A 24,417-nucleotide genomic window follows, 5' to 3' on the forward strand; every position below is an offset into this window, starting at 1 on the left:
GCTAAGAACTACAAATCCCACACCCTTTCCGGAAGTGACGCACAGCCTTGACGTCGACTACTGAACTGCGCGGGGAAACTGATGTGAAGTTTATCCTGCAGCAAAAGGATTTCTGTCTCGAAAACTGAAAAATATAATCAGTCATTTCTCATTAAAACATCTGCTCCAGTAATAGGTATTTATTTAGCTTGTTTTGACTAGTTTCTTTTGGAAAGTGTGTCATTTTTACGCTTTGCTACATTGAACACGTGTAAATATGAGCACACAGAATGTGTTCTTGTTGTTCCAGTTATTATTGGTTTATATATATGCTTCAGCTGAACGGCTGTGCGTCGAGTCTCTGTCCTTTTCAGTATTTTTTGCAGTTAGGGCCGCGTTTAAGATCAATTTTTAAGACCCATGCGTTCTGCGCCTTAACGTTAATGTTTCTGTTTTCGCACGCAAACAAACACAGTCCTCTAAAATACTAAACACTATCGCATATGTAATGTTTAACATTACTAATACAGATGTTTTATTATAACCAGAGGATGTCTGTGACGCTGCAGTGTCCTGGTTACCCTGAGGACACACTGCGCTCTCTGGCTGACAGACTCCCCTGCAGGGAGACACAGGTGACGTCACTACTGTCACTCATGGGACAGGTGAGTGAAATGCCTATACAAGCTGTTCTTTTTGTAAAAGCACACAGAGAATATAGTGTATTTCTTTTTGGCTTTGCCAATATTTCGAATTATTTTTCCCTATTTGTTATTGAGAACATTTACAAAGATTTGTCTTTACTTTGGGAAAATGTTTTGATTCAATTTGTGAATTGGAAAAAAGAGCATTTGCAGAAAAACAAAATGCTGAATCTTCTTTTTGTTAAAATTGTATACAGAAATGTAAATTATCAAATAGCAAGTCAGAAACCTATTTTCTATGGATTGCTTTGGTACGGTTTCAAACCCATGTAACAAAAAGGCTTTAAAAACAATTGAAGTATGCAAGTCTGATCTATTGTGATCTATTCTGATCTAAACCCTTAATATATATTTACATACCTTTTCACAATGCTCAAGAAACATTTTTGATTATCAATGTTGAAAACAGTTCTTTGATGAATAGAAAGTTTAAAAGAACAGCATTTATCTGAAATTGAAAGCTTTTGTAACATTATACACTGTCATTCAAAACTTTGTGGTCAGTAAGAATTTAACATTTTGGAGGAAAGAAATCAATACTTTTATTCAGCAAGGATTCATTATTAATCACAAGTGACAATAAAGACTTTTATAATCTTACAAAAGATTTTTATTTAAGATAAATGCTGTTCTTTTGAACTTTTTATTCATCAAAGAATCCTGAAAAAAATAGTACTGTTTTTAAAATTTATAAAAATAAGACATGTTATTGAGCTGCAAATCAGCATATTAGAATGATTTCTGAAGGATCATGTGACACCGAGGACTGGAGTAATGAAGCTGAAAATTCAGCTTTGCCATCACATGAATAAATTACATTTTAAAATATATTCAAATTGTAGACAGTTATTTTAAATTGTAAAAATATTTCACAATATTTTTGCCGTATTTTGATCATTTTACTTTAGTGTACCATACAGAGTTAATGTGAGCTGTTGTTACTCTGTCTCTTAACAGCCAGATCAATACAGTTATCCTTCAATCTTCATCTACGGCCACAGAGCAACAGGAAAGAGTCATGTGGTGCTCACCATCATGAAAGATTTGGAGGTAAGATGGTGAAAATGGATTATTTGAAAATTATTCCTATATTACGTGTATTGCAAATCGAGTAAAAGTGTTTACTAAATGAGAAATAAGTGAAAGACATTGAGCGTGTGTTTTTTGTGCAGCTCCCCCATGCTTCAGTGGACTGTGTAGAGTGTGTGTCCGGTGGACTGCTGTTTCACCAGGTGTTGTCTGCCTTTTTCGGGCCAGATGCTGCAGCATTGCTCCCTCGTTGCCCGTCTTTGTCAGATTTTGTGCGACTGTACAAACAGATGAGCTCCAGCACACCTGCTACACAGACACGCTATATAGTTAGTTTTTATTTCATTTGTCATCATAATGTATATTGCTTTTGTTTATGTTTGCAGATTTGTCACCAGTGTCTGTTAAGAGTTAACATTTTAATGAAGTGCTCTATAAAAACATTGTTTTTAGGTTGATTAAGTTATTATTTAAGATGTGCATTGATGTGTAGCCATGACATGATGCTTCAAGGTAATATACGTAATATCCCCGTAGATTCTGGACAGAGCCGAACGCATGAGAGATATGGATTTCAGCCTGCTTCCTGCTCTTCTGCGCCTACAAGAACTGGTATACACTCAATTTTAATAATGTTTATTAAATTAGTAATAATAGAGTTACAAGCTCTGCCTTTTATTTGGAGGGTTATGTGTTATAAGAGGTTGTGTTGTGTTTTGAAAGTTTTGCTTTTATATATTACAGATGTCATTTATTTTCTTATATTTCTTCATCTGACTACTTTGTGCAGTCTTTATCGTGTAATAGCAAATATCTAAACTTCTGGCTATTCATCCTTTTTTCTCTTTGTGGCAGGTAAATGATAATGTGACTGTTATCTTGCTCAGCGATATTGTGTGGGAAAAGTTTCGGCCCAACACTGGCTGCTTTGAACCTTTGCTCTTTCATTTTCCAGACTATAGTAAAGGTAAGAGGAAACAGTAAGCAAATGACAGATGATTATGTAATAACGAGCTCTCTTTATTATATAATTACAAGCATACCAGCGTGTTCATGTAAATATGACTGAAGATCAGATTAGTAGTCAATGGCCCCAGGTTTTATATAACAACGATTATTTAGCTTAAACGTCACATTTGTGACGAGATTAAAATTGCAAGTGCATGTTTTGGGCTTTTTTAGGCTTCAATCACACATTCACAAAATCAGAGACTTTCACCTGAGACAATGTGCAAACAGTAGGGATGAAGCGAAATGAAAATTCTTAGCCGAAGCTGAATATGATGACACAAAATTTTCCCCATTTATTTTGCCAATTGTTTTCACCATTGCATATATAAAATAAAATAAAATGCTTTTTACTATTTTGTCTTGCTTTTCAAAGGAAAATCAATTACAAATACAATTAGAAAATATTTATTTAACTCTGAACATTTTTGTAACATTCCAGCAGACATTATACCAACAAAGCACAATATAACTTAAACAAATTATAAAAAAAATGGCCATCTTGGTCTATTATGCCTACAGGCCCGTTTCCAGAATCAAATCACTGAGGGTGCTCTAGTAAAATCCAGATGTAGGCTAAGCAACGGCTCCACCAGAGCAGTGTAGAGTGAGGCATTTAAGATTATTTACAATTTCAAAAATATGATTTTTCTATAAATCTACAACCCCAAATCAGAAAAAGTTGGGCCATTTTGTAAAATGCATTAAAATCAAGAATCTGTGATTGGTTAATTCTATTTAAACTTTTTTTAACTGTCAAAAGTACAAAGAAAAGTTTTCCAATGTTTTCACCTCCAACATAATTGTATTTTGTAAATATGAACACATTTTGATTTTGATGGCTGCAACACACCCCAAAAAAGTTGGGACAGAGACATGTTTACCTCTGTGTCACTTCACCTTTCCTTTTAATTACACTTTTTGATCATTTGGGAGTTGAGGATACTAATTGTTGGAGTTTTTCTAGTGGAATATTTGCCCAATCTTGTCTGATACAAGACAGCCGCTCAACAGTCTGTGGTCATCGTTGCCTGATTCTCCTTTTCATGATGGATCATACATTTTTCCATAAGAGACATATCTGGACTGCAGTAAACAGGCAGGCACATCCCTTCTATGGTGCAGAGTGTCTAGAAACCACTCAGTTTTAGCACCTGCAGAATGAGGCCTGGCATTGTCTTGCTTCCCAGGAAAGATGTCATCTTGATGGCAGTTTATGTCTCTGTACAATCCAAATATATGCCTCCATGTCAATGGTACCTTCACAATAATGCAAGTTACCCATACCGTTTGCAATGATGCACCTCAATACCAGCACAGATGTTTGCTTTTGCACCTGTCGCTGGTGAAAGTCTGGTTGGTCCCTTTCGTCTTTGGGACTGAGAACTCGATGTCCATTTTCTCCCCAAAACAAGCTGAAACATGGATTCATCTGAGCACAGCACAAATTTCCACTGTCTTCTAGACCATCTGAGATGAGCTCAGGCCCAGAGTACTCTCCGGCGTATCCACATAGAACTGATGTAAAGCTTTCTCCTTGCGTAACAGAGATTCAAGTGGCATTTCTTAATGAAGAGTCAGACTGCGTTCAGTGAAAACGGTTTTCCAAATTACTCCTGAGCACATGTGGCTGTATTTAAAGGATTAGCATGATGGTATCTTGTGCAATGCCATCTGAGGGCTCAAAGGGCACGCATATTCAACAAAGGTCTACTGCCTTACCCTACACAGACTGAGATTTCTCTGGATTCCCTGAATCTTGTGACAATATTATGTATAGAAGATGATAAAAGACAAATTCTTTGCAATCTTGCATTGAGAAATGTGATGTTTTTATTTGTTTGACAATTCTCTCATGATATTCGGCATAAAGTGATGAGCCATGACCCATCTTTGCTTAAAAAGACTGTGAAGCACTTTTACACCCAAACATGATGCACTCAACTATTACCAATTCACCTGCGCATTGTGGACTCTTTCAAAATAGGTGGATAATCTAATTTGGATAATCTTTTCACTTTTATTTGGGTCTCTGTCCCAACTTTTTTGGGGTGTGTTGCAGCCATCAAAATCAAAATTTGTTCATATTTACAAAATACAATTATGTTGGTCAGTCAAAACATTGGAAAACTTTTCTTCGTACTTTTGTCAGTTAAAAAAGTTTAAATAGAATTAACAAATCACAGATTCTTGATTTTAATGCATTTTACAAAATGTCCCAACTTTTTCTGATTTGGGGTTGTATTAGTCTGCATTTAGAATGCTTTAATGCATTACTATTTTAACATGTCATATTTCTGTCCTGTGCAGAGATAATTTAGCATTTATGTAGATCATAGTCACTTCCGAAACTTTGCAGCATGAAAAACAATAGTTTTATTCAATGGATTATATAGGCTTTAGTAGCCTCGAAAGCAAAGACAGCTCCAAAGACGCTGTCACTTTGTCAGTTTAACAGTTCATCGCAATCTCAGTTCATCGCAATCTCACAAAGTTCAATGAAGCTGCCAACAATGCACAATGAATCTTTTGCTTACATTGTGTCTACACTTTTTGTTAATGAGAGGTTATGCGCGCCTGCATAACTCAGCACTGAATAAAAACTGACGTTTTAAGCTGTGAGTGAATTTAACTAACTTAAACACCATTGCGTTCAAGAGATCAACAATTATGTTTCTGATTGGCTATACTGCTCACCGCTGCAAAAACAGCTTTTTTGCACGTACATTTGACGTTCTCCAGAGCGCAAATACAAATATGCACTGGAGCGTTTGCCAAATCTGTTTCGCCAATATATTATTACAGTATCAACATAGGGTGCGCTTGCTTGCATTCGTGGGTGCTTAGACAATTCAGCACAACAGTGTCTGCAAATGGCCATTTTTACGTCATTCTCGGACAAAAATGTTTCCACACTGTTAGGGATGCAGCGATTACCGGATTTCACAATTAACCGCGCTTTAAAACGTCACGGTTAATTAGTCGTAAAAACTATGCTACACCGAGTGTTCTGCACGGAACGGAACTTTTGCACCAAACGAAAACAAGGTTACACCAGCGGTCCACCATTCTAATGCCGTGCTCGTCAACCACTATGGCAGAGGGACTAGCAGCGACGCCCTATTTCCACCGAAAAAACTGTTCCCTTTCGAGAGGTCTCTCCTATTGCGTAATGCTTACGCTATGGGAAAACTCCTTTTCTCGAGAAATATTGAAGTCTTTATGTAAAACGCATTGCAGCTGCACAGCATACAGCAATGAGCGAGGCAGCTCGGTCATTGGCTGTGCTGCGGCAACTTGCACGAACCAATGACGGGGCTACTCTGAACCCGCTTCCAATGAGCGTGCTTCGCGTCCACGCGCGTCAGAGCCCGCCAAGATGGGCGTGGCCAAGGGCTATATATTGGGCGCCCCGTCGTCTGAGTTCTTTAGATTTAATCTCCTTCAGCAAAGAACCTTCTCTTCGCTGATCCTCCGGATTCGTTGGAGTCTTTTCGCTGCCGCCGCCGTCGACAAGCCTACAGCAGGACTGCTTCGAGGACGCCGGCGCCTTCAGCCGCCTTCGATCGCCCTTCTGCTAAGCCATCCGGCGCGCATCATCGCTATATCCTTTCAAAGCTTTCAGTGTTCGCCCCCGCGACACTTTTTCTAAAAGAGCAATTTTTCAAGGCGTCAAATGCCTTCCTGCGCTTCGTGTCGAGGCCCTCTTCAAGACGGGGATCGTCACATCATTTGCGCCCGCTGCCTGGGACCGGACCACGCTGAGGCTGCCCTTACTCGAGGCGGATGTCCCGAGTGTGACGCCCTGGGCCTCACCGAGCTGCGCGCTCGCTTCGCCGTTTTCACCGCGAAAGAGCCCACCTCTTCCGTGCTGCCATCTCCTCTGGTCGAGCCGCGAAAGAAAAAACGCCGCTCACAGAGGCTGCCGGAGCACGCGGTTTGCAGTGATGTCACGCCGGGCCAATCCCCGCGTGCTTCACCGCCACCCGAAGACTCGGAATAACCCGCCCGCAGCCGACTGGACGAGTGGTTCCTGCAGGGGCGCCGACAGGGCCCTCGACAAAGACCCTCCCCCTTCTTCCCGGAAGTTCATGACGAACTCACGAAGTCGTGGAAAGCCCCGCACTCCGCTCGCCTGAAGCCTTCTTTTTCTTTGTCGCTCTCCTCCGTGGACGGCGCGAAAGAAAGAGGCTATGAGGGGACTCCAACCCTCAAGGAGGCTGTGGCCAATCATCTGTGTCCACCCTCCAACGCTGGATGGAAAGCTAAAGCTTTTCATCCCTCGAAGCCTTGCCGGTCCACTTCAGCTCTCGCCGGTCGCGCATACGCCGCCGCCGGCCAAGCTGCATCAGCGCTTCACTCTATGGCTGTCCTCCAGGTGTTTCAAGCCAAACTTCTCCGCAGTATGGACGAGTCTGGACCCGAGCCTGAGGCATTTAAGGACCTACGCAGCGCCACTGACATAGCGCTGCGAGCCACAAAAGCCACCGCCCAATCCATCGGCCGTGCTATGGCTAACCTGACTGTCCTTGAGCGCCATCTGTGGCTGACGCTAACAGATATGAAGGATGCAGATGCCCAGGATTGTGCTGAACCCAGAGCCTCGCAAGTCCTCCTAGCTACAGAGAGGAAAAGGGAGAGCGCGTGTCTCGCAAGAGCCGGACCGTTCTCTCCAAAACGTCTAAAGCATTACCCAGTCCCCTTACAGGCGGCTGGAAATGTCTATACAGCAGCCAATGTGCCAGCCACACAGCTCGCCCACCTGCAAACAAACGCCGTTTTTACGGCGACACACAGAAATCACATAAAGAGCTATTTTCTGCATGTGTCATTAAAGGGTCACGTGTCCACACCAAAGTGCGCATTCCCACATATCAAAACTGTCAACGCAGTGCCAAATGTTTTCCCAGCTCAGGCTGGACGCCCCATAAATGTAGATTGTGTGCCAACTGTTACGTATGCACCACTACACACAAGCACTGTTCCCACAGTTATAAACACTTCCCCAGTAAAAGCGGGAAGTTGTATAAGAGTAGCGCGTGTGCCCGCTGTTATGCACGCACTCCAACTCACAAACACTGTTTATATGGCCAAAAACCTCCCGCCACGAGCGGGAAGTTTTATGAAAGTGGCGCGCGTGCCTACCACAGTCTATGCACCCCCACCCATAAGCACTATACACACAGTGTTAAACATTTCCCCATCTCACTCTGTGAGCATTACAGCGAGCGTGCCTGTAATCTCACACGCACCCCTGCACTCGGCATTCAGCAGAGCTGCTCAGCGCGCGTCCGTGCCGCTGAGAGCTGTAAGCTCGGTGTTAACACAGAACGATTCACTGGCGGGAGCCATACGTCACTGCGACACGCCCCCGGCCAACATTCAGCCCATATCTGTGCGAGCGAAAGCTTGGGAAAATATCCCCGACATGCCGAAATGGGTTTTGAACATAATAAAACACGGTTACTCGCTTCAATTCGCTCGCAGACCGCCCCGCTTCACAGCGGTGGTAGAGACGAAAGTGAGAAAAGATGTTTCACATGTTCCACGCACCGAGATGCTCAAACTGATAGAGAAAGGCGCTATAGAAACAGTCCCCCCCTCTATGAGCGAGGCAGGTTTTTACAGACGCTATTTTCTCGTCCCGAAAAAGGATGGCGGTCTCCGCCCCATTCTAGATCTCAGACATCTGAACAAAGCTTTAATGATTCGTTCGTTCAGAATGATAACTACCAAGCATATCCTCGCGCAAGTTCGCCCGAGGGATTGGTTTCTGTCAGTGGATCTGAAAGACGCTTACTTTCACATTCCAATAGCGCCTCATCACAGGCCATTTCTGAGATTCGCTTTCGAGGGACAGTCATACCAGTACACAGTACTACCATTCGGCCTGTCACTGGCACCCCGTACATTTACGAAATGTATGGATGCAGCACTTTCCCCCCTGAGACAGCGGGGAGTGCGAATACTAAATTATCTCGACGATTGGCTAATACTAGCACAATCAGAGAGCCAGTTAGTGACACACAGGTCTTGGATTATCAGTCATCTAGAGTGCCTAGGTCTAAAAATCAATTTTGCAAAGAGCATGCTATCCCCCAGCCAGAATATTTCTTTTCTGGGAATAGTGCTAGACTCAGTGCAGATGACGGCGCGCCTCTCATCAGAGCGCGCGCTCACTATCCGGCGCCTTGCAACATCGTTCAGAGCGGGCGCGCGCGCCCCCGTCAAGCGGTTTCAGAGGATGCTCGGTCTCATGGCCTCAGCATCAGCTGTACTCCAGCTAGGATTGTTGCACATGCGTCCTCTCCAACGCTGGCTCAAAAGCCGTGTCCCCACCCACGCGTGGCGCTCGGGCCACTTTTTAATCAGAGCAAATCACGGCTGCATAAAAGCCCTGACGCCCTGGAAAGCTGTCGACTGGTTTCAGTCCGGCGTGAGTTTGGGTGTAAACACAAGGAGAAAAATGATCACGACAGATGCCTCCAAAATAGGTTGGGGGGCCCTTTACGAGGGCAGGCCTGTCTCCGGCTTGTGGTCAAACCCGGAGAAGCCCTACATATAAACTGTCTGGAATTGAAAGCGGTCGCTTTGGCTCTCAGAGCCCTGCTCCCGTACCTGAAGGACGAGCACGTCCTAGTCCGAACGGACAACATGACGGTAGTCTCGCATATAAATCGTCAGGGTGGACTCAGATCGAGCTCCCTGCACTCGATGGCCAGGGAGCTCCTCCTATGGTCCCAGCGCAACCTGCGCTCGCTGAGAGCAGCGCTTGTGCCAGGTGTTCTGAACCAGGGAGCGGACATGCTGTCCAGAGACAAAGTTCTCCCAGGAGAATGGTCTCTCCACCCCCTGACGATTCAGTGGTTATGACAAACCTTTGGCAGAGCAGAGGTCGACCTCTTTGCCTCCAAGGAAAATATGCACTGCCCTCTCTTCTTTTCAAAGAGCACGGACGCGCTCGCCCAAGTCTGGCCGAGCCGCCCGCTGTATGCCTTCCCTCCGGTTGCGATGCTACCTCAGGTCATCAGTCGGATCAGGGAGGAGAAATGTGCAGTGCTCCTGGTAGCCCCACTCTGGAAAAACCAGACGTGGTTTCCAGAACTGATGCAGATGATACAATCTGCCCCATGGCCGATTCCACTGAGGCTAGATCTCCTCAGGCAGGCCAACGGGACGATCCTCCATCTCCGCCCCGATCTGTGGGCCCTCCATGCGTGGCCCCTCAACGGATTCCCGGGAACCTCCCCAGTGGAGTGTTGGGAACCATCACTGAGGCGCGAGCGCCCACTACGAGGCGCTTATATGCCCAGAAATGGAAGGTGTTCAGTGACTGGTGCAAGTCCAGGAACCTGAATCCTGAGACATGCGAAGTACCGAGTGTGCTCGTTTTCTTACAAGAGCTGTTGGAGGCAGGCCGCACCCCCTCCACGCTCAAAGTATATGTGGCTGCCATAGCGGCATCACATGAACCGGTCGAAGGACGCACACTAGGGAAAAACTACCTAGTTGTTCGTTTCCTGAGGGGCGCCAGGAGGATAAATCCCCCACGCCCCCCCTCGGTGCCGATTTGGGACCTGGCCACGGTCCTGGACGCACTTAAGCGTGCCCCGTTCAAACCCCTCCGAACTGTGCACCTTAAACAGCTCTCGCTCAAAACTGCTCTCTTGCTGGCTCTCGCCTCGGTCAAGAGAGTGGGCGACCTGCACGCGCTGTCATCAAGCGCTACCTGCCTGGAGTTTGGACCTAACGACAACAGGGTTGTCCTCAGGCCAAGACACGGGTATATTCCTAAAGTGCTCTCTACTCCTTTCAGAGCACAGGTGATATCTTTGGCCGCGCTATCGTCCCAAGCAGACGAAAGTGACGCTAATTTACTCTGCCCGGTCAGGGCACTCAGAGTATATTTGGAACGTTCTGCCCTGTTCAGACAGACAGAGCAGTTGTTCGTATGCTTTGGCGGCCGCACTAAGGGTCTGGCTGTGTCAAATCAAAGAATATCGCGCTGGATAGTTGATGCTATAGCGCTGGCTTATGAAGCCAAGGGCCTTCAGTGCCCCTTGGGCATCAGAGCTCACTCTACGAGAGGCATGGCCTCCTCGTGGGCGTGGTCGAGTGGGATACCCATTCAAGATATTTGTGCGGCTGCAGGCTGGGCCTCACCGTCCACATTTATCAGGTTTTATAACCTACAGGTCCCCTCATTGCACTCTAACATACTGTCGGTCTAACTATGCATAGGCTGGGGTGTGTACATGCTGAGCATTGTCTCCTCCCTCATAGAATCACATCTTTGCATCTGATGTGGAGGATTTTTCATACATGACAGTACATAAAAATGTGCTTGTGTGTGTCTTTGGACGCCCTTTGGGCCGTTCCACGTTGTCCCTTTATAAAGCCCACCTCCGGCTGGCTCGTTGGATAATTACTTCGCTCAAAAGCTCAGGCACCGGCCTCCGGCTTAATAGAAGCGAAGTCAGCACGCACAGCGTTTTACATGGCGTTCCCATAGCGTAAGCATTACGCAATAGGAGAGACCTCTCGAAAGGGAACGACTCGGTTACTAACGTAACCTCGGTTCCCTGAGAGGAGGAAACTAGTATTGCGTAATCTGCCGTGCTTGTGCTTGGTCAATTTGCTTCAGTCGATTGAACCTAAAGAACTCAGACAACGGGGCGCCCAATATATAGCCCTTGGCCACGCCCATCTTGGCGGGCTCTGACGCGCGTGGACGCGAAGCACGCTCATTGGAAGCGGGTTCAGAGTCGCCCCGTCATTGGTTCGTGCAAGTAGCCGCAGCACAGCCAATGACCGAGCTGCCTCGCTCATTGCTGTATGCTGTGCAGCTGCAATGCGTTTTACATAAAGACTTCAATATTTCTCGAGAAAAGGAGTTTTCCCATAGCGTAAGCATTACGCAATACTCGTTCCCTCCTCTCAGGGAACCGAGGTTACGTTAGTAACCGAGTCGTTCACAGATCGCGTCTTTTGCGCGCTCAAGTTCGTTATTTCAAATGTAGGCGCGCGGCATGCGTGCTCATAAGGGAAGCGACGCGCTCGTTTTTTCCAAGCGCGTGCGCGCCGCATCGAGATAAAAACATCTCTACTTTTCATAATGCCGCAAGCGCACCTTAGGTCAAGTGACAAGAACCAACACAGCAACGACAGACTTTCAGCTTTCAGTGCAACGTAAAAAAAACAACAGCAAAAATCAGCGGAATGTTTTGGTTACGCAAGTCTGTGGAAAACAGAATGTGACGTGCTCTCAAGAGTTTCAGTCAGTGAACATTTAACTTAATATCCTATTGCTTTCTCCTGTAAATGTTAGGCTTTGTAGTTTTAATATGCCCGGTGTAAAACACTAACATAAGATCAGGGCCGTGTAGACTTCTAGGACTACCAATTAACTGCATTTCAGTTATTAATAATACTGCATGGGAGATGTTCTCAGTTTCTTTCTATAATTTTTACTTAAACTTCAAACAAACAAACCAAAATAATGAGATTATAATAAATGATTTTCTAAAGGCACATGTAAAATTTGGATTAATAATTAAAAAAAAGAGTATTAAAATAAGTACAATAATATTGGAGTGGATAACATTTGGACTATATTTGTTTTCTTTTAAAAGAAATACATAGTTAATATTTAGCTTACATTTAATTCAATAGAGCCAAATACTTTGTTCATTCTTATTTTCAGTGGGATTTATTATCCCTTTATTTGTTTTTAAGTCAAATAGCAACAAGAAATTGTTTTCATGTTATCAAGTTTTCTACCTCAGGTTGAAAATAAATTTAGAACAAACTAAACACTTAATCATTTTGTGATCTATTTCAAACAAAGAGCCCTGCAGCCATTGACTTAATTTGTTATTTTTAAAAGAAAAAAGCTGGATGTTTACAAAGCACTTCTCTTTAATTCCAAAGGAAGAGATTGATTATCGTTTGTCATTTTATAATTATGAACTGTGTTGTGGCAAATAACACATTAAAATCTAGTGTTGAGTGTTCATGTGATATTATACATATAGTGTTGTGAAATTAATTGATGCATAATAATCGTGATAATCGTTAAATCGTGATTATTTCTCAGACAATAATCGTACTTACAAAATCTGTAATCGTTGCATCCCTACACACTTGGACATGTTTACTGCATTCATAAAGTTGCTATTTGATCATCAAAAACGTCATTGTTAGGTCAAATTTATTCTGTCTTTTCACTTGCGAACACCGAAAGTGCTTTTGCTATTTCCGGCCGAATAATTTCGGTTGCCGAAGATTCTGTGCATCCATAGCAAACAGGGTCGATGACATACTTCATATTTGGATGGATGGATGGATGGATGAAATGTTTCTAAAAACCTGTTTTTCTGGTCCCTCAGCGGAGCTTGTGCAGATCCTGTCTCGGGATCATCACCCATCCTACACACCTGAACTCTACGCTTCCTACATAAATATCCTGTTGGGGGTCTTCATCTCAGTGTGCAGGGATCTAAGGGAGCTCAGGCACCTGGTGAGATCATACGTGCCTTAAATTGTCTGAGTCTATAAAAGGTGCAGTTATTTTGTAGCAGTTTTTATGATGTAGCAGGTTTCTCATAAACCAGTAAAAAGGGTTTTTGCATCTTTCACCCACTTCACAGAGACAGAATAAACTCAGTAGTGCTAAAACGCTTAATATAATTAATATGATTTGTATTTAAACAGGCTGTCCTGAATTTTTCGAAGTTTTGTGAACCCTTGGAGAAAGGAGAAGGTAAAATATTTAAATTCAGCTGAAATATTAAAATTTTCCATTTAAACACATATTTTCCCTTTACTATTGAACAAAAAGTTGTTTAAAAAAGCTGCTTAATTCTATACAATGAAAGTGCATGGGGACTGGGCCTGTTAAAAAGGGACCAATAAACTAGCCAATCCGTCTTCTGGAGCCAAATGCCACTATGTGTGATGGACACACCAAAAAGTTGTTATTAACTGAAATTATTGACTATTCATTTTAAATTTTGGTTAACCTGTCCATTTAAATGGATTCAATTTTTTTTGTGTCAGTATACAGAGTTTGAAATCATCTTTTTTGTTTCTTTCAGCCAAAGAGAGTGATATTCACAAGTTATGGAAAAACATTGAGCCCCATCTGCACAGAGCCATGCAGACTGTTTACCTCCGAGAGGTGTCCAGGTCTGTTAGTGCTGTGTGATTTCTAAAGAGTGCTCACAGTTGAGATTGTGCTTGAGCTGTGTGTCATCAGTCACTGACTGTTTGTGTATTTGGCTTTACTGCATTCAGCATGCAGTGGGAGCAGCAGCAGATGGATGAGAAGGAGGCCACAACGCTCAGAGGTACAAAGACAGACAGACACACACACTCTACATGTTCAGACAGTCGTGCCCTCTCAGACCATCTGCTGGCATTGCACAGAGCTGCAAAAAAATTGGGTTCAGGATAGAGTGCCAAGATTTCTACTTATATCTACCCTCTGACTGACAGCACATTAGCTGATGGGCTGCCCTGATGAGTCATTTCACAATGATTTTGGTAGTGGTGGGTTTGTAAAAGTCAGCATGAAATTGCGTGATAATCTATTCCTTCCTATTGTGAAGCTTATCCGAGTGAAAAATGGCTTCTCGAACAAGGAAAAATTATTTTGTCTATCGGTCTATCGGTAATTGATTGGATGGTTGTGGTTTCTTCTTGGTGGATCCAAGCGTGCCACACAAGCCCTGAAAAGTGAAGCCAAAGCGTCTCAATCACCCCCCGGTGACTGGTCCTAGTATAGGTCATAAATCCTGCCTCCCCATGTTAATTAACGGGATGTGAGACCATCTAAACAATTAAATTACACTTCAAATATATTTTTTCCAAAGATGGTTTCTGTCATTTGTTGTAGTTTTTATCACGCTGATGTAAGTTCAAGTGTTTGTTTTTAAAATAAGTTTGTTTTTAGTTGATGCTATAAAAACGGTGGTGTGACATATTGATTGACAGGTTCTCTGAGCAAAGTAGTCACTGAAGCACCAACAGACCTTTTTTCGGAATCTTCAGAGGACTGAGGAGATTGGAGCTTTAAATTTAATATCTAAATTTCTATAATTAATTATTTCACACCGACATAGGGTTGTTCTGCAGTAGATTGTTCTATCTGGCTTGTCCGATCAATCTTTGAGTTTTTTTCGTTAAGTTAAATTTATAAGCTAATTTGTAAATAAATGTTATGGGCAAGCTAGCTAAAAGACAACAAGCCTCATTAAACGGTAACTAAACCCTAAACCAACTTTTTTTAGTTAATGATCTGTAAGAATGGGGCTTTAATAGTACTGTTCATTGATTCGAGTAACTTTTTTGACATTTGTGTATAAAGTGTTTTAATTCTACAATATATGGTGTAAAAACGTCTGAGTGCTGCCCTCTTCAGGTTGAACGGTGGCTACTGCAGTTGAATTTTCCTTTTGGATGTTTGGGGTGGTTCGTGACGTAAGGGGTTGTTGGTGAGGTAGGCAAGTTCCATACAGAGAGATGCATCTCAGGTACACGCCCCACTCCGCTGGGCTCTGCCCACTTTTCCAGCATTTTTCAAATATTGCCAGTGGGTGGAGTCAGGCTCTGACCAGGGGTTTAGTTACCCTTTAAAAGCAGGTGATCGTTAGCTAGTAGAAGTTACTAATTATTTTTATTTTATAAATTAATATGGTTAACAATTATGTATAACCTATCATCTAAAGCAAATGTTGTACTGTACTTGGACTTGATTAAACTTGGTTTAAAATTTCAGTATGTTAGCGTTACTGACATTTTAGATTGGTTTCCAGTGACATATTTGAGTTCATATAACGTTAGTGATTTTGTTGTTTTAAACATTATTATTGCCGCGTGAGAAACAATTACGTATATTTAAAATACAATCCCAATTATATTCTGAATTTACAGAATAAACATAAGAGTAGAGATAACACTATTGATAAAATAATAAACATTAAAATATATTTAAATACACCCGGATTAGCAAAAAATCTACTTTTTATTATCAGTTCCTTTTTCAGGTTCAATTGTTTTTAATGTTTAGATGTAAGGTGATAAAATCCTTTTTTACGTATTGCATGTGTTACGTAAATACCCTTTAAACCAATTAATTTTTTTTGCTTACTGCTGTGTACTTATGTCTCTTATGCTGTGTACTTATGTACGTTTGCTAACCTAATTGTATTTTACTTGAATAAACCATACCCTTAAAAATCATTCTTATATTTACAAATGATCAAATCTTGGATTGTCCATTTCTCAAGGAAGCTAATTAAAACATTAGTAAAAAAAATAAATTTATTTTTGCAGTTTTCCTTTAGGTAAGCATGAAGCAGTAAGACTTAAACAATGGTTGGTGAACATGAGAAAAAGTGCAGGGGCGGTGTGCTTGCGATTGATTCTGCGAGACTCAGGTCCCGAGATCGCTACTGCTCAGGCTCAGGTCCCGAGATCGCTACTGCTCAGACACCGGTCCCGAGATCGCTACTGCGCAGACTCAGGTCCCGAGATCGCTACTGCGCAGACTCAGGTCCCGAGATCGCTACTGCGCAGACTCAGGTCCCGAGATCGCTACTGCGCAGACTCAGGTCCCGAGATCGCTACTGCTCAGACTCAGGTCCCGAGATCGCTACTGCGCAGACTCAGGTCCCGAGATCGCTACTGCTCAGACTCAGGTCCCGAGATCGCTACTGCTCAGACTCCGGTCCCGAGATCGCTACTGCGCAGACTCAGGTCCCGAGATCGCTACTGCGCAGACTCAGGTCCCGAGATCGCTACTGCGCAGACTCAGGTCCCGAGATCGCTACTGCTCAGACTCAGGTCCCGAGATCGCTGCTGCGCAGACTCAGGTCCCGAGATCGCTACTGCTCAGACTCAGGTCCCGAGATCGCTGCTGCGCAGACTCAGGTCCAGAGATCGCTACTGCTCAGACTCAGGTCCCGAGATCGCTACTGCGCAGACTCAGGTCCCGAGATCGCTACTGCGCAGACTCAGGTCCCGAGATCGCTACTGCTCAGACTCAGGTCCCGAGATCGCTACTGCTCAGACTCAGGTCCCGAGATCGCTACTGCTCAGACTCAGGTCCCGAGATCGCTACTGCGCAGACTCAGGTCCCGAGATCGCTACTGCGCAGACTCAGGTCCCGAGATCGCTACTGCGCAGACTCTGGTCCCGAGATCGCTACTGCGCAGACTCAGGTCCCGAGATCGCTACTGCGCAGACTCAGGTCCGAGATCGCTACTGCGCAGACTCAGGTCCCGAGATCGCTACTGCGCAGACTCAGGTCCCGAGATCGCTACTGCGCAGACTCAGGTCCCGAGATCGCTACTGCTCAGACTCAGGTCCCGAGATCGCTACTGCTCAGACTCAGGTCCCGAGATCGCTACTGCGCAGACTCAGGTCCCGAGATCGCTACTGCGCAGACTCAGGTCCCGAGACCGCTACTGCGCAGACTCAGGTCCCGAGACCGCTACTGCGCAGACTCAGGTCCCGAGATCGCTACTGCGCAGACTCCGGTCCCGAGATCGCTACTGCGCAGACTCAGGTCCCGAGATCGCTACTGCTCAGACTCCGGTCCCGAGATCGCTACTGCTCAGACTCCGGTCCCGAGATCGCTACTGCGCAGACTCAGGTCCCGAGATCGCTACTGCTCAGACACCGGTCCCGAGATCGCTACTGCGCAGACTCAGGTCCCGAGATCGCTACTGCTCAGACACCGGTCCCGAGATCGCTACTGCGCAGACTCAGGTCCCGAGATCGCTACTGCGCAGACTCAGGTCCCGAGATCGCTACTGCGCAGACTCAGGTCCCGAGATCGCTACTGCGCAGACTCAGGTCCCGAGATCGCTACTGCGCAGACTTAGGTCCCGAGATCGCTACTGCTCAGACTCCGGTCCCGAGATCGCTACTGCGCAGACTCAGGTCCCGAGATTGCTACTGCTCAGACTCCGGTCCCGAGATCGCTACTGCGCAGACTCAGGTCCCGAGATCGCTACTGCGCAGACTCAGGTCCCGAGATCGCTACTGCTCAGACTCCGGTCCCGAGATCGCTACTGCTCAGACTCAGGTCCCGAGAACGCTACTGCTCAGACTCCGGTCCCGAGATCGCTACTCCACAGACTCCGGTCCCGATATCGCTACTTCGCAGACTCAGGTCCCGAGATCGCTACTGCGCAGACTCAGGTCCCGAGATCGCTACTGCGCAGACTCAGGTCCCGAGATCGCTACTGTGCAGACTCAGGTCCCGAGATCGCTACTGTGCCAGACTCGGGTCCCGAGATCGCTACTGCGCAGACTCAGGTCCCGAGATCGCTACTGCTCAGACTCAGGTCCCGAGATCGCTACTGCTCAGACTCCGGTCCCGAGATCGCTACTGCTCAGACTCAGGTCCCGAGATCGCTACTGCGCAGACTCAGGTCCCGAGATCGCTACTGCGCAGACTCAGGTCCCGAGATCGCTACTGCTCAGACTCCGGTCCCGAGATCGCTACTGCTCAGACTCAGGTCCCGAGATCGCTACTGCTCAGACTCCGGTCCCGAGATCGCTACTCCGCAGACTCCGGTCCCGATATCGCTACTTCGCAGACTCAGGTCCCGAGATCGCTACTGCGCAGACTCAGGTCCCGAGATCGCTACTGTGCAGACTCAGGTCCCGAGATCGCTACTGTGCCAGACTCGGGTCCCGAGATCGCTACTGCGCAGACTCAGGTCCCGAGATCGCTACTGCGCAGACTCAGGTCCCGAGATCGCTACTGCTCAGACTCCGGTCCCGAGAACGCTACTGCTCAGACTCCGGTCCCGAGAACGCTACTGCTCAGACTCAGGTCCCGAGATCGCTACTGCTCAGACTCAGGTCCCGAGATCGCTACTGCGCAGACTCAGGCCCCGAGATCGCTACTGCGCAGACTCAGGCCCCGAGATCGCTACTGCGCAGACTCAGGTCCCGAGATCGCTACTGCGCAGACTCAGGTCCCGAGATCGCTACTGCGCAGACTCAGGTCCCGAGATCGCTACTGCGCAGACTCAGGTCCCGAGATCGCTACTGCTCAGACTCAGGTCCCTCTTTTTTTACAGTCTATGGGTGTATCTCATGTGAGTGACAGGTTGTCCTACCTTCATGCCTGTAAACACTTCATCAGAGAAGAGAAGAGAAGAGAAGAAATTAGCTGCAAGAGGGAGGGGTTATTTTGAGTAAATATGACGAGATAAATCATGAAAAAGGATGAATCATTTATAATACATACTGCAATAGGAATTATACTTATTGTTTAACATAATATACAAAGAATGTTTACTTTAAGTTATAAGAGAATAATGTTTTTAAAAATGTGGCGAAAGTTTTGCAACACGCCAGGCTTGTGCACAATTCAGAATTGAATTGAGAATGACCCCTAAATTTTTGAATTGAATTTGAATTGATGTCAAAAACAGGATCTGGAATTACAATTCGAATTTGAATTAAAGGAAGCAGAATTGCAATTCAAAACAAATTCTAAGAAATTCATATAGATATTTTAAGTGAAGTGTTTAACAATGAAGCTTTACAGTATTTGTCAGATATGATTGCATTACATATTCTATAAATTATATTAGTTTGAACTTTGTGGAAGTTTTGTGGAACATGATAGAACATGACTCAGAACATGATAGAACATGACTCCCAGAATTACTTTAGTAAATCTTTAGAAGAAGAAAAAAACTATTTTTTTTGGACATTTGTTATATAGGGTTAGGCTCTATATATATATATATATATATATATATATATATATATATATATATTAGAACAAAATGTATGCAGGGTTGAGGAGTGAGTTAACTGTAATGAAATTGTTATTGAATTACAAAATGAATGTAATTGTATTTAGTTGTAGCCTATTACTGAGGTAAAATGTGTAATTTAATTAGTTACTAATCAAATTAGAAGGAAATTGATTTACATTGATAAAGTAATCAAATAAAATAATCCAAACCACATTTATAATGGGTAACTTATAACAGTAAGCAATTACATTTCCAAAGTAAGCTTCCTAACGCTGAATGTATCTGCGATTCAACATATTCTTTCTGTTGTGTGACTAGGGTGACCACCCGTCACGCTTTGTGTTGTACCGCAGAGCATTTTCACCCCTTGTCCCCCACGTCGCATATTGAGAAAATGTCCCGCATTTTTATCAGTCTGTTTGTTTTTAATTATCATATTAAGAAAATGTGTATGCGTTCTTTTGCCTTTTTAAGAAAGCATTTTATTTATTCTTTTTGCGCCGTAGTTTTTCACCTATATTTAACAGCGCTTCGTCAGAAGTACAAATACAACAGGCGTTTTTAAAATCATATCCAATGGTTGAAAAGAAAGGAGTAAACACGGTCACGGTGATTCGTTCCATGTGTTCCCTGTCAGAAAACAAATGGATAATTCGGTAAATTTAAAATTTTAATTTAACAGAATTTATCAACTTATTGCCTGCTGTAGTTGTTTTAATTCACATCCTTTCTAAAAATATGAAAGTGTTTGGTGCAATATATTCTTAATATATAAGGCTGTCAATAAACTAATTTCATGTTGTTTTTTATTTTATTTGTTCATTATTTATTTTGTTGGATTTTAGTTGGACTTAGTCAGAACTGTTTCAAAAATAGTGATCTGCATGATGCCTGCTGCCTTGCTCAGTGATGTTGAATTTAAATGGCAAGTAAAATAAAGACATTTTATGTTACATTGTGATGTAATTGTGTTGTCTGGAAGGGACTAAATAACAAAGTATTTTTATCAGCTGAAATGCAGAATACAAATTTTTATATTAAGTTAAATGAACATTATATAACAGTTTCAGGTTATGTTTTAGTGTTGGTAACATGTCCCACATCGTCCCACATTTGGTTTGTTTGATGGTGGTCACCCAATGTGTGACTGTGTGGAATTTCTTTGAATTGCCATGAATTTAATTCCACTTCCTGTCATTCAAATTCAACTTCCTGTGGGGCGGAGTCAATTCAATTCAAATTCCAATTCATGAATTGAATGGAGGCCAATTCTGAAATTCTGAATTTTGCACAAGCCTGCAACACGCATTGCTAAACAAGCGTTATATTTTCACTGAATTTATACCCCCAAAGGGGCGACAGATCCTAGGGGATACAAACATTAAAATAAAAAATAAAAGTAATGGTTTAAAAATAAATCATGACATTGTATAATTTGTGACATTGTATAATTTCAAATATAATTTGAAATTACATATAAAGATGTACTTAAGTCCTACTCTAAAGTTAAGCTTATTGCATTTAATAAAAATTGTAACTATTAAAGGCGCACAATATGTACGATTTTTGGATTAAAATAATAACCACTAGAAAACAGTAAACCACTAGAACAATATCATATATTTTGTTGACTTGTGTACTTAAATAAGCAATTTTAACCAGGACACGGACTGTGTCCATGCGTCGCCTGTCAATGACATCATACTCACGTTACCAGCAATTTCTGGTTTTATTTTGCAGAAACCATGGAAACACCAAAGACGCTTTAATATATTGTGTGTTTTATTAAACAGGTGAGCAACTGTTTGGATGCATTCATTGACAGAAAACTAATCATTGTTATATAGTTCAACCTAGTTAGTCTTAATGTTTGAATCTCGTTTCCTTGATTTACCGCGAGTACCATGTTTTACCATGTCTAATATCGATCTAGCTCACTGCAGTGTGCAACAAGTTTTAAAGTATCCGCATGGTAGCGAACGCACAAAGTTGCATTCTAACTTTCAACACACTCAATAATAATATGATAAAACAGCGCTGCGCTACCACACATACGAATTACAGAAAGAAGCGGTCGTCTCTGGCATAATAAAAGCTCCTCTGCTCTCGAGTCTTGACCTGCTTGTGTCTCATTACCAAAGGCTCCAATGGCCTCGTTCTGCTCCAACGGCTTTCAGCCCCACCCTGCTTCATGCTACAGTAAAGTTAATAAATCTTTAATACATTAGCTCATCCATGAACATAATTTCTACCCAAGTCCCGTTGGATTCTCTTCCACCGGCTGTAGAAGTAAAGACAACAACTTCTGCGAAATCACAGCGTCATCAAGCTACGCCTTTGTTTTGAATAAGCGACCTCCAGCGGCTAAAATTGCATATTATGCCTTTAACATGTTTTCATTCAATCCTAAATAACATGAAATTAAGTGGCCAAAAATCTTAGGTTCAGTTTGTAAATGTATATTAAGTACTCATTTCTTAATTTGTAAACAATATTTGTTAATAGCAAATGGATTTTGCTTAGACAGTCAATTTTAGTCTGCTCTTGATTTATTAATCTGTATCCTTTTGACCAATGGAAATCAATTCCCTTTGCTGATATCAGCCAATGAGAAGTCTCTTTCTCCTCCTGTAGGTTTATCAGCACACACTCACATAGAGCTGCCGTATTACTCCAAGTTTCTGCTGATCGCTGCGTACCTGGCATCCTTTAATCCTGCCCGGACAGATCGACGCTTCTTCCTCAAGGTTTATTACAGCTTTCTGATCCCCTCTTTAGTATCTAAACATGACTTTTCAGTCCAAAAGAGATCTTACTGAATCATGATTGCACATTCATGAATCATCTGATCACTAAAGAAAAGCTTTTTCCCCCCCTTCCTTTAGAGTCATGGGAAAATAAGAAAGACTAATTTCTTGAAGAAACATGAGAAGGTGAGGTGTTTCTCCTGTTGTTTATTGCTCATGACTATTATTTCTGCAAATTTATTAATGTCATCTGTCTTTTTTCTCTCTGATTTTGTCTTTTTGCTACAGACTAGTAACCATCTGTTGGGACCGAAGCCTTTTCCTCTTGACAGACTGTTGGCCATATTCTACAGTGTGGTTGATAGCAGAGTTGCACCTACGGCCAGTGTCTTCTCACAGGTCATTTCATTGAACAAATCATAAGATTCGGCAAATAATTGTGTTTCAGATAATGACAAGCTATGCCATTCATGTCATTAGCTCAGGCAAAACAATAAGGCAGTTAAATGCAATGTGGCAGCAAAAGCAAGTCTTGGAATCATGTTAGACACTGGGAGGCAGTGTTTCATCTTTCAGCATGGCTGTATGTAGGGCTCATACAATCATGAAAAATATCAGGCTTATCCATTTTAAAATTGTGATTTCCAGGCGTCAGTAAAATCTTGAGAATTTTCTGTATTTATTTGTTTTGTGTTGTGAAATCTTTCATAGGTTAGATATTGCTCTTTGTAAGTGCTTGTGTAGTTTTCAAAAATGCTGTTTTTCAGCTGCCTGTGTGACTCAAGCGATGACAACATTGGCATTCTAATAATTTTCCTATGGGACACAAATTGGTCTTTAAGGTTTTTGGCAGCCCTAGAAAGCTGAATAACCTGAACTTGAACTTCAGTCAAATATTATGATAAATAAATATTATCATTCAAAGATTATATATATAAAGTCATGATACTATAAGAAATACACTCTTTTGCTTTCTGTTTTACAGATTTCGTCTCTAGTTACTCTGCAGCTTCTCTCTCAGGTTGGGCATGATGACCAGCTGGACTCACCCAAATACAAATGTGCCGTTTCTCTGGACTTCATTCTTGCAATCTCCAGGTGTGTGAGTGTGAGATAGATTGAGCTTTTGAGCTTGGATTGTAACATCCGCCTCTAGTGATCTGATCACAAGTGGTCAGGCAAGATGGATCACTGTTTAGACCTGGCATGTCCTGTGACTGCATGTGATCAGATTTCGAGTGAAGGATGTATTATTTTGTATCACTGACTAATGTCAATGTGTTACTCCATGTTGACCCTTCACAGAAATGCACTTGTATTTGGTTCTTCTGACCATTCATTTTATTTCCTAAAATGGATGTTAATTCCAGGTGTGAATGGGGTCTTTGATTTGGTTTTTGACTATTTGTGTCTTTTTCGTCCCTAGAACTGTAAGCTTCGATGTGGTGAGGTATCTGTATGACTTCCTGTGAGCCTGCTGCAGTGGATATGAAGCAGGCATCTGATCAAGCAAAATCACTTGGGATCACTTGAATGGACTGCAGGATGAATAAATGATGTTATGGGAACTTCCTGCATTCATTAGTCCAACCAGAAAATACTAAGTTTAAAGAGACTCATCCCTCCAAGGGAAATGTGATGGATTTGGCGTGTTATTATGTGACGCAAGTTAAAATTGTTCTAATAAAAACTGTATATTTTGTTATAATAACGGGTCCAATTTACTTTTCATACACTATCATTCAAAAGTTTGGGTCGGTATATTTTTTAAATATAAAAAACATTATTAAATTTGTTTTGTTTTTAAAGTTATGCTCACCAAGGCTGCATTTTTGATCGATAACAGTATAACCAATAATATTGTGAAATGTTATCATTTAGAATGTATTAAAATGTAATTCTTGTGTAATTTCTGCAGTTACAAAAAGAACATTTCTTTTAAAAGGAAATATTTTTATCAATTATCATCTGATCTGATCAATTTAATGCGTCATTGCTTATGTTTTTTTTATTTTATTTTATTGTAAGATAAGGTGGTTTGGTACATAATGTGTGTTTTTCAAAAAGCAAGTGTTCTTTTATGTGCTCTAATGGCAGGTACAAGCTCTACTACTAATTGATTGTACCAAATAATAATTCATTTATATGTATCAGGCTTTATTC

At 42.7% G+C, this 24,417-nt stretch overlaps 1 protein-coding gene across 1 annotated transcript; it reads left to right on the forward strand.

The window, feature by feature from the left end:
- Positions 1–36: 36 nt before the first annotated feature.
- Positions 37–23,962, forward strand: orc5 (origin recognition complex, subunit 5). Its single transcript, XM_077234116.1, has 15 exons — positions 37–175; positions 528–644; positions 1,641–1,733; positions 1,856–2,041; positions 2,250–2,324; positions 2,568–2,679; positions 13,109–13,239; positions 13,434–13,482; positions 13,817–13,907; positions 14,016–14,068; positions 22,142–22,254; positions 22,393–22,440; positions 22,543–22,653; positions 23,240–23,352; positions 23,681–23,962. The coding sequence occupies exons 2-15, from the start codon at positions 531–533 to the stop codon at positions 23,724–23,726; spliced, it is 1,335 nt and encodes a 444-aa protein (XP_077090231.1). The 5' UTR covers positions 37–175; positions 528–530; the 3' UTR covers positions 23,727–23,962.
- Positions 23,963–24,417: the final 455 nt, after the last annotated feature.

The sequence above is a fragment of the Siphateles boraxobius genome, unplaced genomic scaffold, assembly GCF_051911475.1.
Source record: "Siphateles boraxobius isolate OS27281-9 unplaced genomic scaffold, OSU_SipBor_1 19, whole genome shotgun sequence".
In the NCBI taxonomy this organism is placed as follows: Eukaryota; Metazoa; Chordata; class Actinopteri; order Cypriniformes; family Leuciscidae; genus Siphateles; species Siphateles boraxobius.